At 40.6% G+C, this 19,816-nt stretch overlaps 1 protein-coding gene across 15 annotated transcripts in view; it reads left to right on the top strand.

Annotated features, from left to right (window-relative positions):
• Window positions 1–19,816, top strand: part of PUM1 (pumilio RNA binding family member 1) — a 145,304-nt gene that overhangs the window by 34,838 nt on the left and 90,650 nt on the right. For all 15 annotated transcript variants that reach the window (XM_074380422.1, XM_074380421.1, XM_010348172.3 and 12 more), the window contains exon 3: window positions 7,954–8,022. In XM_074380422.1, coding sequence (XP_074236523.1) covers window positions 7,954–8,022 — 69 coding nt within the window. The remainder of the gene's footprint in view (window positions 1–7,953; window positions 8,023–19,816) is intronic.

Below are 19,816 nucleotides of genomic sequence, written 5' to 3'. Positions count from 1 at the left end.
GATCAATACCCTGTCTCTTAAAAAAAAACAAAAACAAAACAAAACCCCAAATCCTTATTATTTTCCTTGACTACTATGTACGCTGGCAGAAATAAAAGCTGGAAATCTAAATAAAGGGCCAGATATTGATATCGAGCCAAAAAGTAAAGGAATTTTAGAAGATGATCTTACTGATTGCTTTTCTTTTTTTTTTGAGACAGTCTCACTCTGTCCCCAGGCTGGAGTGCAGTGGCATGATCTTGGCTCACCACAACCTCCATCTCCCGGTTTTAAGCAACTCTCCTGCCTCAGCCTCTTCAGTAGCTGGGACTACTGACACGTGTCATCATGCCTGGCTAATTTTTGTATTTTTTGTAGAGACAAGGTTTCACCATGTTGGCCAGGCTGATCTTGAACTCCTGACCTCAGGTGATCCACTCGCCTCAGCCTCTCCAAGTGCTGAGATTGCAGGTGTGTGAGCCACCATGCCCAGCTTTTTTTTTTTTTTTTTTTTTAAATGATAAGACCAGATGTGGTGGATCACTTGAGGTCAGGAGTTCGAGACCAGCCTTACCAACATGATGAAACCCTGTCTCTACAAAAATACAAAAAATCTTAGCTGGGCATGGTAGTGCACGCCTCTCTCTCATCCCAGTTACTCGGGAGGCTGAGACAGAATCGCTTGAACCCAGGAGGTGGAGGTTTCAGTGAGTCGAGATTGTGCCATTACACTTCAGGCTGGGTGACAAAGTGATACTTCATCTCAAAAAAACAAACAAAAACAAAACAAAACACAAAAAAGCTGGCCAGGAACGGTGGCTCACACCTGTATTCCCAGCACTTTGGGAGGCTGAGGAAGGTGGATTACCTGAGGTCAGGAGTTCAAGACCAGCGTGACCAACATGGCGAAACTCTGTTTCTACTGAAAAAAATACAACAATTATCCGGGCATGGTGGCAGGTGCCTGTAATCTCAGCTACTCAGGAGGCTGAGACAGGAGAGTCACTTGAACACTGGAGGCAGAGGTTGTGGTGAGCTGAGATTGTGCCACTGCACTCCAGCCTGGGCGACAAGAGCAAGACTTCGTCTTTTTTTTTTTTTTTTTAAAAAAAGATAACTAAAAAGTTTATGGGCTTGAACCAATGATTTTTGCGAGTGGCGTGGTGTGGGTAGTGGGGAGGTTTCTCTGAATTGATGATTTGGCTGGGAATTGAGATTAAAAAATGGACGTACATTGAAATGCTACATTTTAGAAGGTAAGTTAGATGCTCAAGCGATCTGGGTACTTCTAACATATTGATTATAGAAATACTAAACTAGAGAGAGCCTCCTGGCACCTTCCTCCCCTAAACAAAGAATGACTACCAGTCGCCCTCCGAGGGTTGGGAAAGAAGGGCTGAATGTGTGGAGCTGTTTTAATAACTTACAGAGAATAATGTGTGAGGTGGATAAGATTAAGTGCCTTGTAATCACTGGACCTTTTTTCTTAATCATTACAAACTTGTAAAGTCACTGATACTAGCTTAGTTTAACAGATGAGGAAATTGAAGTATGTGACCATTATCATTAGTGAAGGGATGTGGAGTATGATAAGTAGGACTTGCCAAAGGGTAATGGATAGGACAGGCACTATTTTATTTTTGAGACAGGGTCTCACTTGGTGGCCCAGGCTGGAGTATAGAGGTACAATCTTGGCTCATTGCAGCCTCCATCTCCAGGACTTAAGCAGTCCTGCTTCGGCCACCCAAGTAGTTGGGACTACAGACACAAGCCCAAAGATTTGTAAAGTGATGCTTTTAATTTTTCATTGTCCAAAATGTGGTCATATACTTCCAGGGTTATCTGTTGGGTTAAAAATCTTTTTTTTTTTTTTTTTTTTTGAGATGGAGTTTTCTTCTTGTTGCTCAGGCTGGAATATGGTGGCATGATCTCGGCTCACCGCAGCCTCCGCCTCCTGGGTTCAAGCTATTCTGTCTCAGCCTCCTGAGTAGCTGGGATTATAGGCATGTACCACTATGCTTGGCTAATTTTGTAATTTTAGTAGAGATGGGGTTTCTCCATGTTTGTCAGGTTGGTCTCTTGAACTCCCGACCTCAGGTGATGCCGCCTGCTTTGGCTTCCCAGAGTGCTGGGATTATAGGCGTGAGCCACCATGTCTGGCCCTTTTTTTTTTTTTTTTAAAAAAAAAAAGAACAGACAAGAATCCTATTCTTGCCCAGACTGGAGTGCAGTGGTGTGATCATGGCTCACTGCAGCTTCAGATTGCTAGGCTCAAGTGATCCTCCTACTTCAGCCTCCAGAGTAGTTGGGGGCCACCATACTTGGCTGATATTTTTATTTCTGAGACGGGTTGCAGTGTTGTCCAGGCCAGAGCAGAGTGTTCATAGGCACAGTTATGAACAGTGCCTGTGAACTCTTGGTCTCAAGCAGTCCTCCTACCTGAGCTTCCTGAGTAGCTGGAACTGCACGTGCATGCCGCTGCATCCAGCTATCTGTTTTGATTTTATAATGTCCTATGTGATAAAATACCAGCTTAGTGTGGTAAATTATGGTTCTGGTTTGAAAAAGAATGCAGGTGTTGAGAATTGCAAAAGAAAGTTCTGGGATCTGGAAATGGGAAGAAACTGAGAAGTGCAGATTGTGTGTATGGATAATAGCCTTGGGTGGGATGAAGAACGGAATATAGAGTTAGGTCAGGCACTAAAGTTGTCAGCTTACTTTACCTCTGTAGTAAAGGGAGTGGGAGATGCCTTTATTGGGAGCGGGCAGCAGCTGAGAAAGCCAGGGTTGGGATGAGGAAGTTACACATTTTTGGCAAGTAGCCCAAAGAGAAAAGTAGGAAATAGTTTTGTGAAACCAGAGGAGACAGATAAGGTCAATCAGTTGAAAGGGGGTGTTGGTGGGGGGTGGGGGGTGGGCGGGGGCAGGGGAATATTTTGCAAAAGCAAAGAAAGAATTAGTAAATAGTACTAGAAATTAGGGCCTGGTGCAGTGGCTTACTCCTATAATCCCAGCACTTTGGGAGGCTGAGGTGGTTGGGTCACGTGAGGTCAGGAGTTTGAGACCAGTGTGACCAACATGGTGAAACCCCATCTCTACTAAAAATACAAAAGGAGTAGCAGGGCGTAGTGGCATGTGCCTAGAGTCCCAGCTGCTGGGGAGGCTGAGGCAGGAGAATCACTTGAATTCTTGAGGCGGAGGTTGCAGTGAGCCGAGATCACGCCACTTCACTCCAGCCTGGGTGACAGAGCAAGAGTCTCAAAAAAAAAACCAAAACATTAACTTGCCACTCAAATACATTTCCAGAGAAAAGGGAAGTGTAGAAGGAACTTGAAGGCTTATTCTTCCTTGATGGGAGCATTTACTCTGATTATAATTGACAGCTAGCTTTTCTCCTTTATCATGGAAAAGACTTCTCACTTACCTAAAACATTTCTTATAAATATTTCTCACAGTGCCTTCATTCTTTGATTTCTCTTGATTCTTGAGCATCTTTTTTTGAGTATTAGTTTTGTTTCCCAGGGAGAATTTTGGGTAAGTCTGAAGAGTCTGCCTGGTGCCAGTGACTGTATGAAATATAGCTCCCAGTATAAATAAATAAGTTCCCAAATAGTTAAAAACTTTTGTGCGAGAATGTCTTGGTTTATCCCATGTAGTCATTGTTGGTGAATGGTTTAAAATGGAGTTTCTGTACTAGCAAAACTCATAGAAATTGAGCCCCCCTTCTCAACAATTGACTGTAGGAGGTAGGGCAGGAAAGTGGTATACAGGGATGGGGAAAGAGTGTGGTTCTTGTGTAAATGAGGCAGAGGGAGATACCCTGAAAGAGGGAGGTGAGGAGGGTAAATAGAGAGGAAAAGAGCAGGAGAGAGAGGGCCAGGGGAGGCGGGGAAAAAGTATCCACGCCCAAGAGTGTAAATAAATGGTGAAAGAGAATGGTGGCAAGTGGATAGGGTAGAAAGGAATGGAAAATGCTGCAAAGGCAGGAGGAGCAAGTTTTGAAGATAGGGGAAGAGATAGTGAAAAGCAAGGGTAAGACCAAGAGAGCACATTTGTCAAAGCCCACAGCAGAAACTGAAGGCAGTTTTGTCTAATAAAATAATAGAATACTGGAGGTGGAAACTTCCTTTGGCTGTCAGCAGGCAGCTTGGTGGTACAGGAAAGGCCTTGAACTTTAAATTGGAAGACTTGGGTTAAGATCCTGGCAGTGCCATTTAAGTGTTCTGAGCCTTAGTTTCCTGCCGCTCTTCCTTACTTAACAGTCGTTGGAGAAGGCATTTCTTGGAGGTCAGTTTCCTAATCTCTAAAATGGCAATAATCACTGTGAGATTGTTGTGATGGCTGCATAGATATGCAGAGCACATACTTTCTGCCTTTTCTTACTCCTCCTACTTAGTTTCCTTGGGACATATAAATAGAATTTTCAGTATTTCTGGTTGAAACTGTATTTGTAGATTTTTGGGTTTCCAAGAAATGCCTAGCTCTACTTAAATGTATAATTAGATTCCACAGAAACGGCTAGATACAGAGCTTTGCACATTCGATTTACATGCTTTGTCAATGTTAATGCTGGCCTAAAGGTTTGTCATTACATATAACATTTGTAGAGTTTCCAGCTAACATCCTGTCCTCATCCTTCCTCCCCTCCTTTATTTTTACTATATACAGTTTAGGAGTCTATTGTGCTTATCTAAATAATATAAATACCATGTAAGATGATCATAGCTCCTATTTCAGGGCTTTTTTGAAACTTACAGCACAATATTATAAGCCTTTGAGTTTTATACATTGTCATTTTTAGCGAGCATTCCCAATCTTTTATATTTTAATGATACAGTGTCTCATTTGTTGGCTGTGGGTAATGCAACTATATTTTTGTGTAGTGTTAGTTCTGGCAATTAAGATTCTTAGGCAATATATAGGCAGCTAGGTAGCATGTTAATGAAATTCTTTTTTTTTTTTTTTTCCCCGGAGATGATCTCACTGTCTCCCAGGCTGGAGTGTAGTGGTGTGATTTCGGCTCACTGAAGCCTCAACTGCTCGGGTGCAGGCTATCTTCCCACCACAGCCTCCAGAATAGCTGGGACCACAGGCATGCATCACCATGCCCAACTATTTAATTTTATTTTTATTTATTTATTTATTTTTATTTTTTTGAGAAAAATGTGAAAACTTTTACTGTTATATTAAGAACAGGCAGTAGAAGCAACCTCTTCTGTACTTTTCAAAAGATCCTGGGGGGCACATAGGCCACGCTGGAATCAAGAACACAGTGTCGAACATGTACAAAGGTCCCACAGCAGGATATGGTTCATACAGGACTTTAACTGACCTAGTGCTGACAATACAATTTGCAAAGAGTATGAAAAAAGCAACACGTATTTCTGAAACAAAAACATACCTGTTGTAAAAAATAACACGCATAGTATCGGAACAGAACAGTCAGTGGAGCAGCCGTTATTGAAGATTGACGGCAGCAGGCAGCCGCGCCGGCTACGGGTCTTATTTTATTTTATTTTTGTCTGTAGAGATGGGGTACTCCACTACGTCGCCCAGACTGGTCTTGAACTCCAGGGCTTTAGTGATCTTACCTCAAGTCAAACGCTTTTTTTTTTTTTTTTTGGGAGACAGAGTCTTGCATTGTCACTCAGGCTGTAGTGCAGTGGTGTGATCTCAGCTCACCATAGTCTCTGCCTCCTGGGTTCAAACAATTCTCCTGCTTCAGCTTCTCTAGTAGCTGGGACTCCAGGCATGCGCCACCATGCCCAGCTAATTTTTTTGTATTTTAAGTAGAGACGGGGTTTCACCATGTTGGTTAGGAGGGTCTTGATCTCCTGACTTCCTGATCCACCCACCTCTGGCCTTCCAAAGTGCTGGGATTACAGGCATGAGCTACCATGCCCAGCTTGACCTCAAGTAAAATTCTTTTTTTTTTTTTTAAATTTAAAATAAATTTAATATTTTTTTTATTGTAAAGAGATGGGGTTTCTCCATGTTGGCCAGGCTGGTCTTGAACTCCTGACCTAGGTGATCCGCCCACCTCGGCCTCCCAAAGTGCTGGGATTACAGGTGTGAACCACCGCACCCTGCAGTAAAATTCTTAAGCTGATTATCTTAACTGTATTCTAGCTCATGTTCTCCATACTCTTGTCTCATTGCTTGGCCCTAGCTTGATCCTCTTTACATTTATCCAGTGGTAGAAATTGTAAACCGGCATTGGGAGGTAGTGGAGATCAGAGGGAGGAGTTTGAGAGACTCCTGCTTCAGGCAGTAAACATTGGTTTCCATGTAGGCAGAAAAGCGAAGCCTACGTCTTTTTTTTTTTTTTTTTTTTTAAAGAGAGAATCTCACTCTGTTGCCCAGTCTGGAGTGAAGTGGCGTGATCTCGGCTCACTGTAACGTCTGCCTCCCAGGTTCAAGTTATTCTCCCTCCTCAACCTTCTGAGTGGCTGGGATTGCAGGCACCTGCCACCACGCCTGGATAATTTTTATATTTTTAGTAGATACAGGGTTTTACCATCTTGGCCAGGCTAGTCTCAACTTCTGACCCCAAGTGATCCACTACCTCAGCCTCCTGAAGCGATGGGATTACCGGCTTGAGCCACTAGGCCTGGCCTTTTTTTTTTTTTGAAAAAGGGTCTTGCTCTGTTACCTAGATTGGAGTTCAGTGGTTCGATCATGGCTCACTGCAGCCTCTAGCTCCTGGGCTTATGTGATCCTCCTATTTCAGCCTCCTGAGTATCTGGGATTACAGGTGTGTGCTGCCATAGCCCAACTAATTTTTTTTTTGAGATGGAGTCTTGCTCTGTTGCCAGGCTGGAGCACAGTGGTGCAGTCTTGGCTCACTGCAACCTCTGCCTCCCGGGTTCAAGTGATTCTTCCACCTCAGCCTCCTGAGTAGTTGGGACTACAGGCGCGTGCCAAACACCCGGCTAATTTTTGTATTTTTGGGAGAGATGGGGTTTCACCATGTTGGCCAGGATGGTCTCGATCTCTTGACCTCATGATCCACCCACCTCAGCCTCCCAAAGTGCTGGGATTACAGGCGCGAGCCACTGCACCAGGCCATCCCAAATAATCTTTATATTTTTTGTAGAGGGGGGAATTTTGCCATTTTCTCTAGACTGGGAGCCTATGTGTTTTAAACAAAGGAATGTACTCTTGAATCCGTTGCCCAGGGATGGGTAGTGGCTCTAGCCTCAGGCAGCAGAGATTGCTTGCTGGTCATAATAGAGAAGACCAGTAAAGTAGTTGAATTATGACTGTTTAAAATAATTTGTTTCACACATCATCCTTGATGTTATTACCTTGTAAGACTGGCTTTGGAGATAGATAAGTACATTGAAGCCTAAAGAGATTGTTATGCTGTAGGTAGGGTTACATTTAACAATGTGGTAAAGTTTGGAGGGATTCTTGTGACATATGCTATTTTCTCCCCCTGGTTATGAGATTTGGGAAGCCCCCAGGGATCTCCAAATGTGGACAAATACTGGGATACGTTATTATAAGGTTTGCACCCCCCTTTCCTAAGGTTTACCAAAGAAATGGTAAATTGGATCAAATACACTCCCTAATTTATTCACAGTTGGGAGGAGCTGTGATCTTTTGACTCATTAGATCACATAGTCATCTTGAAAACATCATTGCTCTTTAGCGTGTTGGTCTTATTAAATTAAAATGTATCAAAAATAGCTAACATTCTCGTGTGATCCAATTTGCTTTTTCATTTTTTTGGATTTTGTGTTTTTCATGTTTTGAAAATAAAAGGGAACGGGAGGGGAGAAAGTAGGGGTCATTTCCGAACCCTGATGGTTAAAGGTAAGTGAATGTTTAATCTCTCAGTCACTTGATCATTGCTGTTGTCTTGCCAATATCTGAAAGTAAACATAGAAGAAATTTTCAGTTGTGTGTAACGTGTATGTAAAATTCAAGATGCTGACTTGAGGGTTTTCCCTTCTCTATTCTAAACAATAGGTGCGTTCCATGGATGAACTGAATCATGATTTTCAAGCACTTGCTCTGGAGGGAAGAGCGATGGGAGAGGTAAGTGAACCTTTGTGTCAGATAAGTGGGTCTGTTTTTAAGGGAAGGTTGGAGTTGTCTTTCATTAAATGTGTCCAAATCTAGTCTCCAGAAATATGTGCTTGCTTTTCCTTGTTGCCATTCTCATGATAGTAATGGGGTGCTGGAGATTTTGCTGAAACTATGTCATAAGAAGAATGTTAACCTTAACCTAATGTCTTAAAAGCAAAACAAAAGTAGCCAAAATGTGAGCACAAATTATTGGGTATTAACATCAGCTATAAATTGAGGCATTAAAAGTTTAAAAAGTATTTTAATTTTATATGTGTTAAATGTCCTTACCTTTGCCTCATTTTCCAGTGGCTAGCTTTTTTCCCCCCTGCTAATGGCAAAGGAAGTCTTAGATTGGCTGCTAATCAGAAAATGTCAGTAACTTATTTTTAGAGTAGTGCCTTTTTTGAGGAAGTTGTTTAGAGTTCCATTGTGAAAGGGAAGTTGTTAGGTTTTTGGTGGAGGAATTACAGAAGATAGAGACTTGAGCAGTCATCCCTTACAGGACATTCAGAAATCAGAATTTTGCTTTGATTATAATGTTTAAAATTTGCAGAAACAAAATTTACTTTTATCCATTACATCAATAGAGAGGATTGCCATTAAGTCTAAGGAGGAGGGGGAGTATAGACATCTAATGAGTAGCCAACTGTTGGTTATTCTGGCTGTGACAGTAAGCATGTATTGATGACAGAGGTAGAATATACAGTTTGAATTAACTGCTTAAAATACCACAGGCTCACAAATGACATTTGTTGTGGTCTTGTTCTGGAAAGTAACGTTAGGTTTTCTCTTTTCATTTTTTGTGTATCTTAGTATTTGACAGCCCCTATATAAATTTTAATATTTTACAAGAGGGAGAATTACTTTATTCTAGGGTCCTCATTTAAACCCTTCATTAGATACATTTGTTCTTTGATTTAGCAAATGTTTGATCCTCAGGCACTGTGTTAGGTTCTGAAGTCAAAATTAGGATAATCACTCTTCTGAGTTTGCAGCAAATTTTCCTTGATTGCCTTTGTGGTTTGGCAGTGAATAGTTAAAAATTGTTGATATTTTGATTGATTGATTGATTCATTCATTGAGTTTCGTTCTTGTTGCACAGGCTGGAGTGCAGTGGGGCGTAATCTTGGCTCACTGCAATCTCCGCCTCCCAGGTTCAGGCGATTCTCCTGCCTCAGCCTTCCAAGTAGCTGGGATTACAGGCATGCACCACTGTGCCTGGCTAATTTTGTATTTTCAATAGAGACAGGGTTTCTCCATGTTGGTCAGACTGGTCTTGAACTCCAGACTTCAGGTCATCCATCCACCTTGGCCTCCCAAAGTGCTGGGATTACAGGCATAAGCCACTGTGTCCAGCCAGTTGTTGATGTTTTAACTGAGATTCTTGCTTTCTTTGTTATAAGATTTTGTTTCCAACTTTCTGAATCTTACGACCACGGAGTCCAGTGTGCTGTCATCTTGAGTTCATGCATTTTTGGTCTGTTTTTCCCCTAGAGCTTTAGGAGATGATTGGGAGGTGTCTTTGTGTTTCCTGGATCTGCCTAATGTCACTGACACAATGCAAATCAGTAAACCCTGTATGGTTTAGAAAGTCTAAAAGACTTTGTTGCTTAATTTTTGGAGCAAATTTGAACAGAAAGTTAACATATATGTTGGATATTAAGTATAGAAAGAGAAACTATGTTTACTGTCTTTCTTACTCCTGTAATTCTAACCTGGTGTACTCCAATTCCAGGTTGTTTTTCTTTTTTTTTTTGAATATTTTATAAAAATAGAGACAGAGTCTCGCTGTGTTGTCCAGGCTGGTCTTGGGCTCGATTGATCTTCTGCCTCGGCCTCCTAAAGTGCTGAGATTACAGGCATGAGCCACTGTGCCCAGTCTGTTTTTCTTTTTAAAAAATCAGGCCGGGCGTGGTGGCTCACGCCTGTAATCCCAGCACTTTGGGAGGCCGAGGCGGGTGGATCATGAGGTCAAGAAATCGAGACCATCCTGGCCAACATGGTGAAACCCGTCTCTACTAAAAATACAAAAATTAGCCGGGTGTTTGGCATGCACCTGTAGTCCCAGCTACTCGGAAGGCTGAGGTGGAAGAATCGCTTGAACCTGGGAATTGGAGGTTGCAGTGAGCCGAGACTGTGCCACTGCGCTCCAGCCTGGTGACAGAGCAAGACTTGGTATCAAAAAAAAAAAAAAAAAAAATTAATGATACAGAGTAAGAATAATGCCCTATTACTGTTTTGTGAGCAACAGTTTATAATTGCTGAATGCTTAGTTTTAATTGAATAGCGAACAATTTCAGTAGAAGGTAAATTTTATTTAAATGGCAAGTTGACAGTGCTAAATTCTTTTTCATCATTTTTTCTTCTAGAAATGCCTTTTTTTTGGGTGTATCTACATAATTCCTCGGGCATCGATATAGGCATATGTTAATAACAAAACAGCATATTCCAGTAGTAATGCTGTGTCATTCTTCCTTTCTCCACTATTCACAAGTAACAGTAACAACTACCATTTATCAGCCGTAGGTAGATGCCAAGGGGTTTTTATGCATTATCACATTAATAAATCTGTGAGGACAGTTCTATTATCCAGATAAGGAAAAAGGCAAGAGAGACAAAATAATTTGCCCAGGGGTAACACATCTATTAAGTGATAGAATTCTTAGCTGGCTTCCTCTCACTGCAAAGCAGCAAAGCGTGTGCTGTTAATTAGAGTAAATGAAGCCAATATTTGTAAATTAATTGAGAGGTAAAACATTTACTAAGTGTGGAGTGAGGTTTCTGTATTCAAGTTCTTTCTTTAGCTGAGCAAACATTGAATATACATGTAAACAGAAAGTAAATTTTTTTCTATGTCTGGTTGGAGTTCAGAAAAGGAAGGATCATTATCAATAGGACAAGTTAGACTTTAATGGAGGAGGAGGTATTTTCCTTAGGAATCATCTTCTACATCTTCTAGTTTAGTTAGGCTTTGCATAGGTACAGATTAAGAGGATGATTTTTTGCAGCAATGGGAGAACAGCACAAAAGAAAAAATGAAAATAAGCTTTTTTTTTTTTAAAGAGACCGAGTCTTGCTCCGTCCTCCAGGCTGGAGTGCATTGGTGCAGTCTTGGCTTACTGCGATCTCTGACTCCTGGGTTTGAGCAGTTCTTCTGCCTAAGACTCCTGAGCTGGGACTACAGGTGTAAGCTGCCCCACCTGGCTAGGTTTTCTTTTTTCTTTTCTTTTTTTTTTTTTGTATTTTAGTATCGAGGGGGTTTCACCCATGTTTCCCAGGCTAGTCTTGAACTCCTGAGCTCAGGCAGTCCACCCACCTCAGCCTCCTAAAGCACTAGGATTACAGGCGTGTGCCACCATGCCTGACCAAAAATACACTTCTATAATAATAAAGCACAGTTTCTAATTAACTTCATTAAATATTCTTCCTTTTTAGCAATAAAACATCTGAGAGGCAGTGTACAGTATTTACTGGCCAGGGGCAGTGGCTCATGCCTGTAATCTCAGCATTTTGGGAAGCCGAGGTGGATGGATCACCTCAGGTCAGGAGTTTGAGACCAGCCTGGCCAACGTAGTGAAACCCCATCTCTACTGAAAATACAAAAATTGGCCGGGTGTGATGGTGTATGCCTGTAATCCCAGCTACTTGGGAGGCTGAGGCAGGAGAATCACTTGAACCCAGGAGGTAGAGGTTGCATTGAGCCTAGATTGTGCCATTGCACTCTGGCCTGGGTGACAGAGTGAGAGAGAGACTGTCTCAAAAAAAAAAAGAGCAAAAGGCAAACCAGTATTTACCCATATAAACACTAAAAGTAAATTGTATGACTTTTAAGCCAGGCGCAGTATCTTTTTGTTGCAGTTATTTGTTTTTTTGTGTATATGGGCACCTAGGCACATGTGCATCTGTGTGAGTCATTAGGATAAACACTACTTATGTACAAGAATGTATGAGTCTTTATGATTTATATAGAATTGGTTCCATTCAAAGTAATTGATTTCTAGTAGTTAAAATTAGTGCTGTTTGGCTCTTGTTAAATTTTTTTCTTTAAAGCCTCCGTTGGCCTCTTGGTGTTACTTTGAAAGGTTTAGAGTATTTCTTACAAGAAGTCTTGCTAAGAAGTGACTACTTAAAATATTCAAGCTGTTCTTAGCTGACGGACTCACAGTACAAGTGCTTTATATGCCTCCTGTTCTACAAAGCTAATAGAAAAAGATGATCAGGCCACAAATTATTTAAGAATGTTTTGTCTAGTTTCCTTGTTACCCCTTTTCATTTGGCTTAAAGCCCTGAAAAGTTTAAAGGCACATACTTTAGCAGATTTTATTTACATATGAAGAGATTAGTCTGTTAGTCGAGGATTCTAGAAAAGGATGTTTGTAATACAGAAGAAAGCTCACTGACTTTGGGCTTCTGGGCTCAATTTTTGCATTGGTTTGGTTTATGACCTTGCATGACTTGTTTGCTCTACCTGTAGGATGGCAGCATTGTTGCTGTTCATGACCTAGAAAAGGATAAATTTTTCAAAAGGTGGGAAGTTGTAATTGGAAAGTACTTTGAGAGTTTGATAGAAAGGTACTTTGTTCACACGATTGGCTTTTTAACTTGTAAAACTCAGGAACTTTTTTCTTAAGATTCTTTAATATTTATATATAGTAAACTTGACAACTTCCAGGGAAGTTAAAATAGTAGTGAATACTAACTTATTTCTGTAATAAATGGAATGTATTTAGATATGTGACTCTTCATCTTTGTCTTAGAAAACTGAAGCACAGAAAAATGTACCATTGATTATAGACAAGTTTATAAATCTGACAAAGGAAATCTAGAAAGTGCTCCTGATTATAGAGTGATAATGAATCCTACCTTGTTCACAGGAGTTAGGATAACTTGATATATTTAAATTGTAGCTTTACATTCTCATTAGACATTATATAGTACTTGATCCATAGGTATGGGATAGCAGAATGGCTTGTAGTGGGAGGAATTTGATAGTAAGCTGTTAATCCAAAGAAAGGCAAAATTTGGTGGGATGGAGGTAGCATTGGGCCAGAACCCTGACAGCACAACTTCTTAGAGCCTAGGTTCAAACATTCATCTTCTTTGAACTTACTTTTTTCTACCCATAAGACAAAGATACTGGACTAGATAGTTTCCCAGGACCTTTTCAGGTCTAAGATTCTGGAAGCTTGTCCTTGTTTCTCTCTTTAAAAATAGATAGAAAAGAGGAATTATACTGGCTTTTTAAGGATATGCTAGAGAATGTGTAAAAGTTACCCTTTTAGACTGACTTTCCCACTGTGATTTAGAGATTTTGTAACTTTTCATTCAGTTCTTTAAAGTGACTTATTCACTGTCTGCAGCTGCCCTAAGACATTGAAGTGTCCGTCAGAGTTCGTGGGATTGTAATACTGGAGTCAGGACAAGTATTATCCTAATATGGAGACTGAATCTGTTAAGTTTTTTTCCTTATCTTTCCATTATGGCAAACAGTGTCTCATAGAATTGGAGACTTTTTAATAGCTAAAAGTACTTCTAGAATCCACAGCTCTGGGAGGGCTACCTTCACACTGGAAGCTTCTTACAATTACAGTCCCATAAAAACAGCTCAGTTGACTCCAAATTGGATTGAGTTTTGGGAATATGTCTGCCAGCAAAATCATGTAGATTTTCTTACCAAAGGGCTGAAAAATTAATAATGCCCTGAGGCAATAGAAAAATATCTGACCAGCCGGGCGCGGTGGCTCAAGCCTGTAATCCCAGCACTTTGGGAGGCCGAGGCGGGTGGATCACGAGGTCAAGAGATCGAGACCATCCTGGTCAACATGGTGAAACCCCGTCTCTACTAAAAATACAAAAAATTAGCTGGGCATGGTGGCGCGTGCCTGTAGTCCCAGCTACTCAGGAGGCTGAGGCAGGAGAATTGCCTGAACCCAGGAGGCGGAGGTTGCAGTGAGCCGAGATCGTGCCATTGCACTCCAGCCTGGGTAACAAGAGCGACACTCTGTCTCAAAAAAAAAAAGAAAAATATCTGACCAAGCAGTGTAATTAATTCTCCTTTCCCCTCAAAATACAGCTTTTTTTTTTTTTTTTTTTTTTTTGAGACAGGGTCTCACTGTCCCCCAGGCTGGAGTGCAGTGGAGTCATCTCAGCTCACTGCAACCTCAACCTCTTGGCTTCAAGCGATTCCCCTGCCTCAGCCTCCCAAGTAGCTGGGACTACAAGTGTGTGCCACCATGCCCAGCTAATTTTTTTTTTTTGTTTGTTTGTTTGTTTTGTTTTTTTTTTTCAGTTGAGATGGGGTTTCACTGTGTTGGCTGGGCTGGTCTTGAACTCCTGACCTCCAGTGATACACCTGCCTTGGCCTCCCAAAGTGCTGGGATTTTAGTCGTGAGCCACTGCGCCCAGCTAAAGTGTAGCTTTTGAGTACAAATAGGAATAGTAAAAACACCCTAGTTCCCTTAACTTTTGTTTTTTGGGCATTTTTTTTTGACATCTTGCTCTTAAAAGGAAATGTTTATTTTTAGAGAAAACAGCTAGCCAGGCCAAGTGGCCTGGAGGAACGAGATCTTGATAAATGGCTTATATTAGGCTAATCACTGTTAGAGGTGAAGTGACCTTTTTATCAGTATTGTTTGAGGAACTTCCTGGGACCCAAAATAATAATTTTGGGATTGGGATTGGGCACTTTGAGGAATGAGATAAAAGGTGGAAATGCAGTCACCTCTGACATTTGGAACGTGGTTCCCAGGTCTGTCCTGTCCCTTTGAGACCAGTATGTAAACCCCACTCATTCTTCTGTCTTGTAACCTGTACTGGGAAGACCAGGAACCTACTATTGTGTGTAGATGTTAAGCTGTCTTGGAATGTTTGAATGCAACAAAACATACTCTTGCAGCAGAAGATCCACATGCTGCTTATTCTGGCTTCATTAAATTTCTTCCCTTTCGCTAACCTCCTTTGGCTAAAATGTTACTCTTTTATTCATCTTGGTATGCTTTATTGGAGGGAAGACTAAACTGTAATAAACAGTAACACTTTTCAATATAATCTATATGATATCATTATCCATATGAATATCCCAATAGGTTTTTGAGAGGTATTATTCTTACTTTTTTAAGATGAGGAAAATGAGCCCTAAGGTTAAGTGACTCTGGTTAAGGTCTTAAATGTCAAATGTGTATTATCTTCAAATTCTGTTTTTTAGGCTCAAAAATAATAGCTACAAAATATTGAGTGTATACAATTTTCCCAAAACTGTGCTAATCACCTCATTTATGTTACAGTTTTCACAGTGGTCCTGCAATATTATGATGCCCTTTTTTTAAGATGAGGTGAACAAGGATGAGAGAGGTTAATGTAATCATTGTGCCTCTGTTCGAATCCAGATCTCCTATTACTCAATTCTTGAGATTTTCTGGTTTGTGTCTGCATTTTCAGAGTCTACTAATTCAAAATTTAGCTTCAGATACCAGCTCCTCTAGTAAAGCTTTTTTTCTCCCTCCCATTAGAAGCTGTGAGGGGGAATGCAAGTAGCAAGTGATTTTGTAGTATTCTTACAAAGATGATACAAATGATTATCTGGGGCTTATTAGAGCCCCACATGATACCCAGATGACCTGGGGTTTATCTTTTGCATACTGGGGTCTCAAGTACTGTTACAATCATGACCCAGTTTGTTTTATACATAGTGATTTGTGTATATACGTAGATGTTTTCTTTTTCCTTGTACAGAAGTTTGTTGAAGGTGGGGTTTCAGCTAATCATGTGCTTTGTAAACAGTAGTTGCTAAGTATATTGTATTGAAAGAATCATATGTCAGTAAATATTTTTTTAAGCATGGGTTCCTCTTTATTTTTCCTTTTATATCAGAAGTTGGTATCCTTAGCTGGCCCCCAAGGAAGCTCAGTTCAATTCAGTAAATATTGGTTGTATTTTCTGTTCACATGACTTTTCTACCCTCAGGGATGTGGGGATGTAGAGGGAGAGAATAAGGAAAAGACAAAACTGAAAGATATATTCAGGCTCTCAGCAAGTATGTACATTCAGAAGCTATTCATAGTTACCTTTGCAGAGATAAAGTATGGAAGACAAATAGTAAATCAGCAATGCTGTTATCATTCAAGTTGAATCTGATATATAAAGGCATTTTAAAATAAAGGATCTTTTGTTTAATAGAGTTCTAGCCAGATCCATAGTACTTTCTCTGGGCCATCTGTTGGAGCATGGAAACATATACTCATTACGTATACAGTAACTAGGCATAATGATGTTTAGAAAAATAGAATTACTATTGTTACATTGCTTTCTCAAGCTGGTATTAAACTATGTTATGTGTAATTCCTTCTTGGTTACTGTAAGTAACATTGCTAATAAGGAGCCAGAACATCTATGCAAGTCCATTGTATTTTGATTAGTGTTTGCTGTGGTTCTCATTGTAGTGAAGCATGTAGCAAAAGTTTATTTTCTGCGTTATATTCCCTATATACATAGTAGGCATATCTATGAAGTATTTATTTTCTGTAATGAAGGAAAAGGGGAGTTTGTCCATATTGAGATCCTTGTCTTGTTAGATCAGAAATTTAAAATACCTTGAGGCTGACGGAGTATGGGTTCATTAGAGTATTTGGTCCTATCTTGAGGCAAAGTATTCTTTGTTATCTCAGTAGGGCTGTTTGCTTCCTGCTTAGAGGGTGTGAGGGGGTCATGAAGCAATCTTGATGTTTTTATAATTTTATTTGTGAACTTTACAGGTATCCTGAGGGGTCTGGGGCTTATCTTTTGCATACTGCACTCTCAAGTACTGTAATATGTAATTATTAAAGTGAAGACCTGTTATAAAATGAATGTGGTTATGCTATAGATCAAACCATTTAGTAGAAATAAATTGTTATACCAAAAAGACACTTGCACTTGCACGTTTATTGCAGCACTATTCACAATAGCAAAGACATGGAATCAACTTCGGTGCCCATCAACAGTGAATTGGATAGGGAACATGTGGTACAGTTATATCCATAAAAAAAGAATGAAATTATGACCTTTGCAGCAACATGGATGCAGCTGGAGTCCATTATCCCAAGTGAATTAATCACTGGAACAGAAATCCAAGTACACATGTTCTCACTTGTAAGTGGGAACTAAACACTGGATACACATAGACATGAAGAAGGGAACAGTAGATACTGGGGACTCTGAAAGGGGGAAGGGAAGGGCGGAGGCAAGGGTTGAAAAACTGCTTATTGGGTAATTGTGTTCACTATTTGGGTGACAGATTCAGTTGAAGACCAAACCTCAGCATCACATAATATGTTACAGCCATGTAACAAACCTGCACATTTGCTCTCTGAATATCAGTAAAAAAGTATAGTTTATGCATATATAAAAACACATGACCTTATTTATAGATAACCTATAGATAATATCACATCCTTTCTGTACTTTTCCTGTCTCATGTGGAAAAGCCTGATTCACTCTGGGAATTTTACCATTTTATCAGCATACTTTATTGTTTAAGTCTGTCAGATTTTATGAAGATAGTAGAGAAGTTTCTTGGCTCTGTTCCGTGAACAAAATGGGAATGTGTAAAGAAACTTTTACTTTCAGATTCAGAAGGCATGTGCATGGGAGCCTCTTCAGGTTAATTTATGACAAAATAACATGGAGTTTGAGGTGCTAACAGTATTTCTGAATGTTCTTTAATGGACTTGCTTTATGAAAGTATGAATGAGGTCTTTTTATGTGCTTGGTTTCTAGGATGAAGTAGTTGACAGGGTTGTGTTCTTTGGTGTGTGCAGAAAACAGGAAACCCCTGTGCATTTTGAAGTTTAATGGTAGTCATCAACTGAAGAGCCCAGAGTTTGCAATTCTATCTCATCTAATTTGTGGTTGTCCTAAAATTTGTTTGTTTATTTATGTTTTTGAGACAGAGTCTTGCCGTGTTGCCCAGGCTGGAGTGCAGCCTCCACTGCCTGGATTTCAGTGATTTTCATGCCTCAGACTCCCAAGTAACTGAGATTACAGACACCTGCCACCACACCTAGCTAATTTTGTACTTCCAGTAGAGACGGGGTTTCACCATGTTGGCCAGGCTGGTGAACTCCTGGGCTCCAGTGATCTGCCTGCCTCGGCCTCCCAAAATGCTAGGATTACAGGCGTGAGCTACCACACTTGGCCTGGTTGTCCTAAAGTTTAAAAGCTACCAAATTCTTCTTACCTCTACTTGATGGGTCTTTTTGCTCTTACTGTTCCCCAGCAGCCCACAGTGGATCTTCAGGGCAGACTCAGTACTCTTTGGATGCATAAAACTTAAACTTTTGACAATATATGCACATATTTGGATTTTTTTGTGTGTTTTTATTTTTTATTTTTAAATTTTCTTTTTCTTCATGTACCACACAGGAAAACTTAATGGATTCTGTTTTTCTTTAGCCTTTACACTCAGCTGACTGCAGAATAGAGTCCTATTTAAAGGAACGCCAGTGATAGACAGGCTTATATATACTTAATGACTTCATTCTTGATCATCCTAATGGGTTATGACTTTTAACTTTTGAAATTATATAGCATTTATTTTATTTTATTGTAATTTTTTTTGAGATGGGGTCTTGCTCTGTTGCCTAGGCTGGAGTCCAGTGGCGAGATCTCAGCTTACTGCAGTCTCCACCTCCCAGGTTCAAGCAGTTCTCCTGTCTTCATCCTCCCAAGTAGCTGGGACCACAGGCGCATACCATGATGCCCAGCAAATTTTGTATTTTTAGTAGAGACAGGATTTCACCATATTGGTCAGGCTGGTCTCGAACTCCTGACCTCAGTGATCTACCTGCCTCAGCCTCCCAAAGTGCTGGGATTACAGGTGTGAACTGCCACGCCTGGCCAGCCTTTATTTTTTATTTTTATTTTTGAGATGGAGTCTTGCTCTGTTGTTCAGGCTTGAGTGCAGTGGCGAGATCTCAGCTCACTGCAACTTCCACCTCCTGGGCTTACATGATTCTCCTGCCTCAGCCTCCTGAGTAGCTGGAATTGCAGGCATGTGCAACCACGCCCAGCTAATTTTTATATTTTTAGTAGAGACAGGATTTTACCATGTTGGCCAGGCTGGTCTTGAACTTCAGACCTCGGGTGATTCTCTTGCCTCGGCCTCCCAAAGTGCTGGGATTCCAGGCGTGAGCCCCTGTGCCGGTGAAATTATTAAAACATACACACACAGACACACACACACACACACACACACACACACACACACACACAGGCACACACACACTTGCTTTGAAAGCTGAGAGACATCTAAGCAGCAATTTTGTCCTTGCCCCCACTTCCATAGGTCTTTTTCTTAACATTTAATTACTGGATTACTATATTGGCCTCTTTGCTTAGACTCCCCAGATCCGTTTGCTTTCCTTCACCCTTTTTTATGGAGGACCGTCAGATCAATCTTTTAAAGATAAGTTTTATAATGTTACTACTTGTTGCCTATTGGATTAGGGCTGGAGGGGTGCTTTTTGTAGTCTCACTGGCAACTGGCTTTTTCACCCTCTTCTTATTGCTACTCTGTGTTGATGGCCAGTTTCCAGGTGGGCATCTGCTCCATTTGCTTTCACTTTTCACCTGCCGTTCATTGTAGAAGGTCCTTTGCATCGTCTTGCTCCCTCTAAATCAGGGTGTCCAGTCTTTTGGTTTCCCTGGGCCACACATAAAATACACTAACACTAATGATAGTTAATCAATTAAAAAAAGGAAAAAAAATCGCAAAAAATCTCATACG

This window comes from Saimiri boliviensis, chromosome 11 (genome assembly GCF_048565385.1).
Source record: "Saimiri boliviensis isolate mSaiBol1 chromosome 11, mSaiBol1.pri, whole genome shotgun sequence".
Taxonomy (NCBI): domain Eukaryota; kingdom Metazoa; phylum Chordata; class Mammalia; order Primates; family Cebidae; genus Saimiri; species Saimiri boliviensis.
This window is presented reverse-complemented; position numbering and strand designations above follow the sequence as displayed.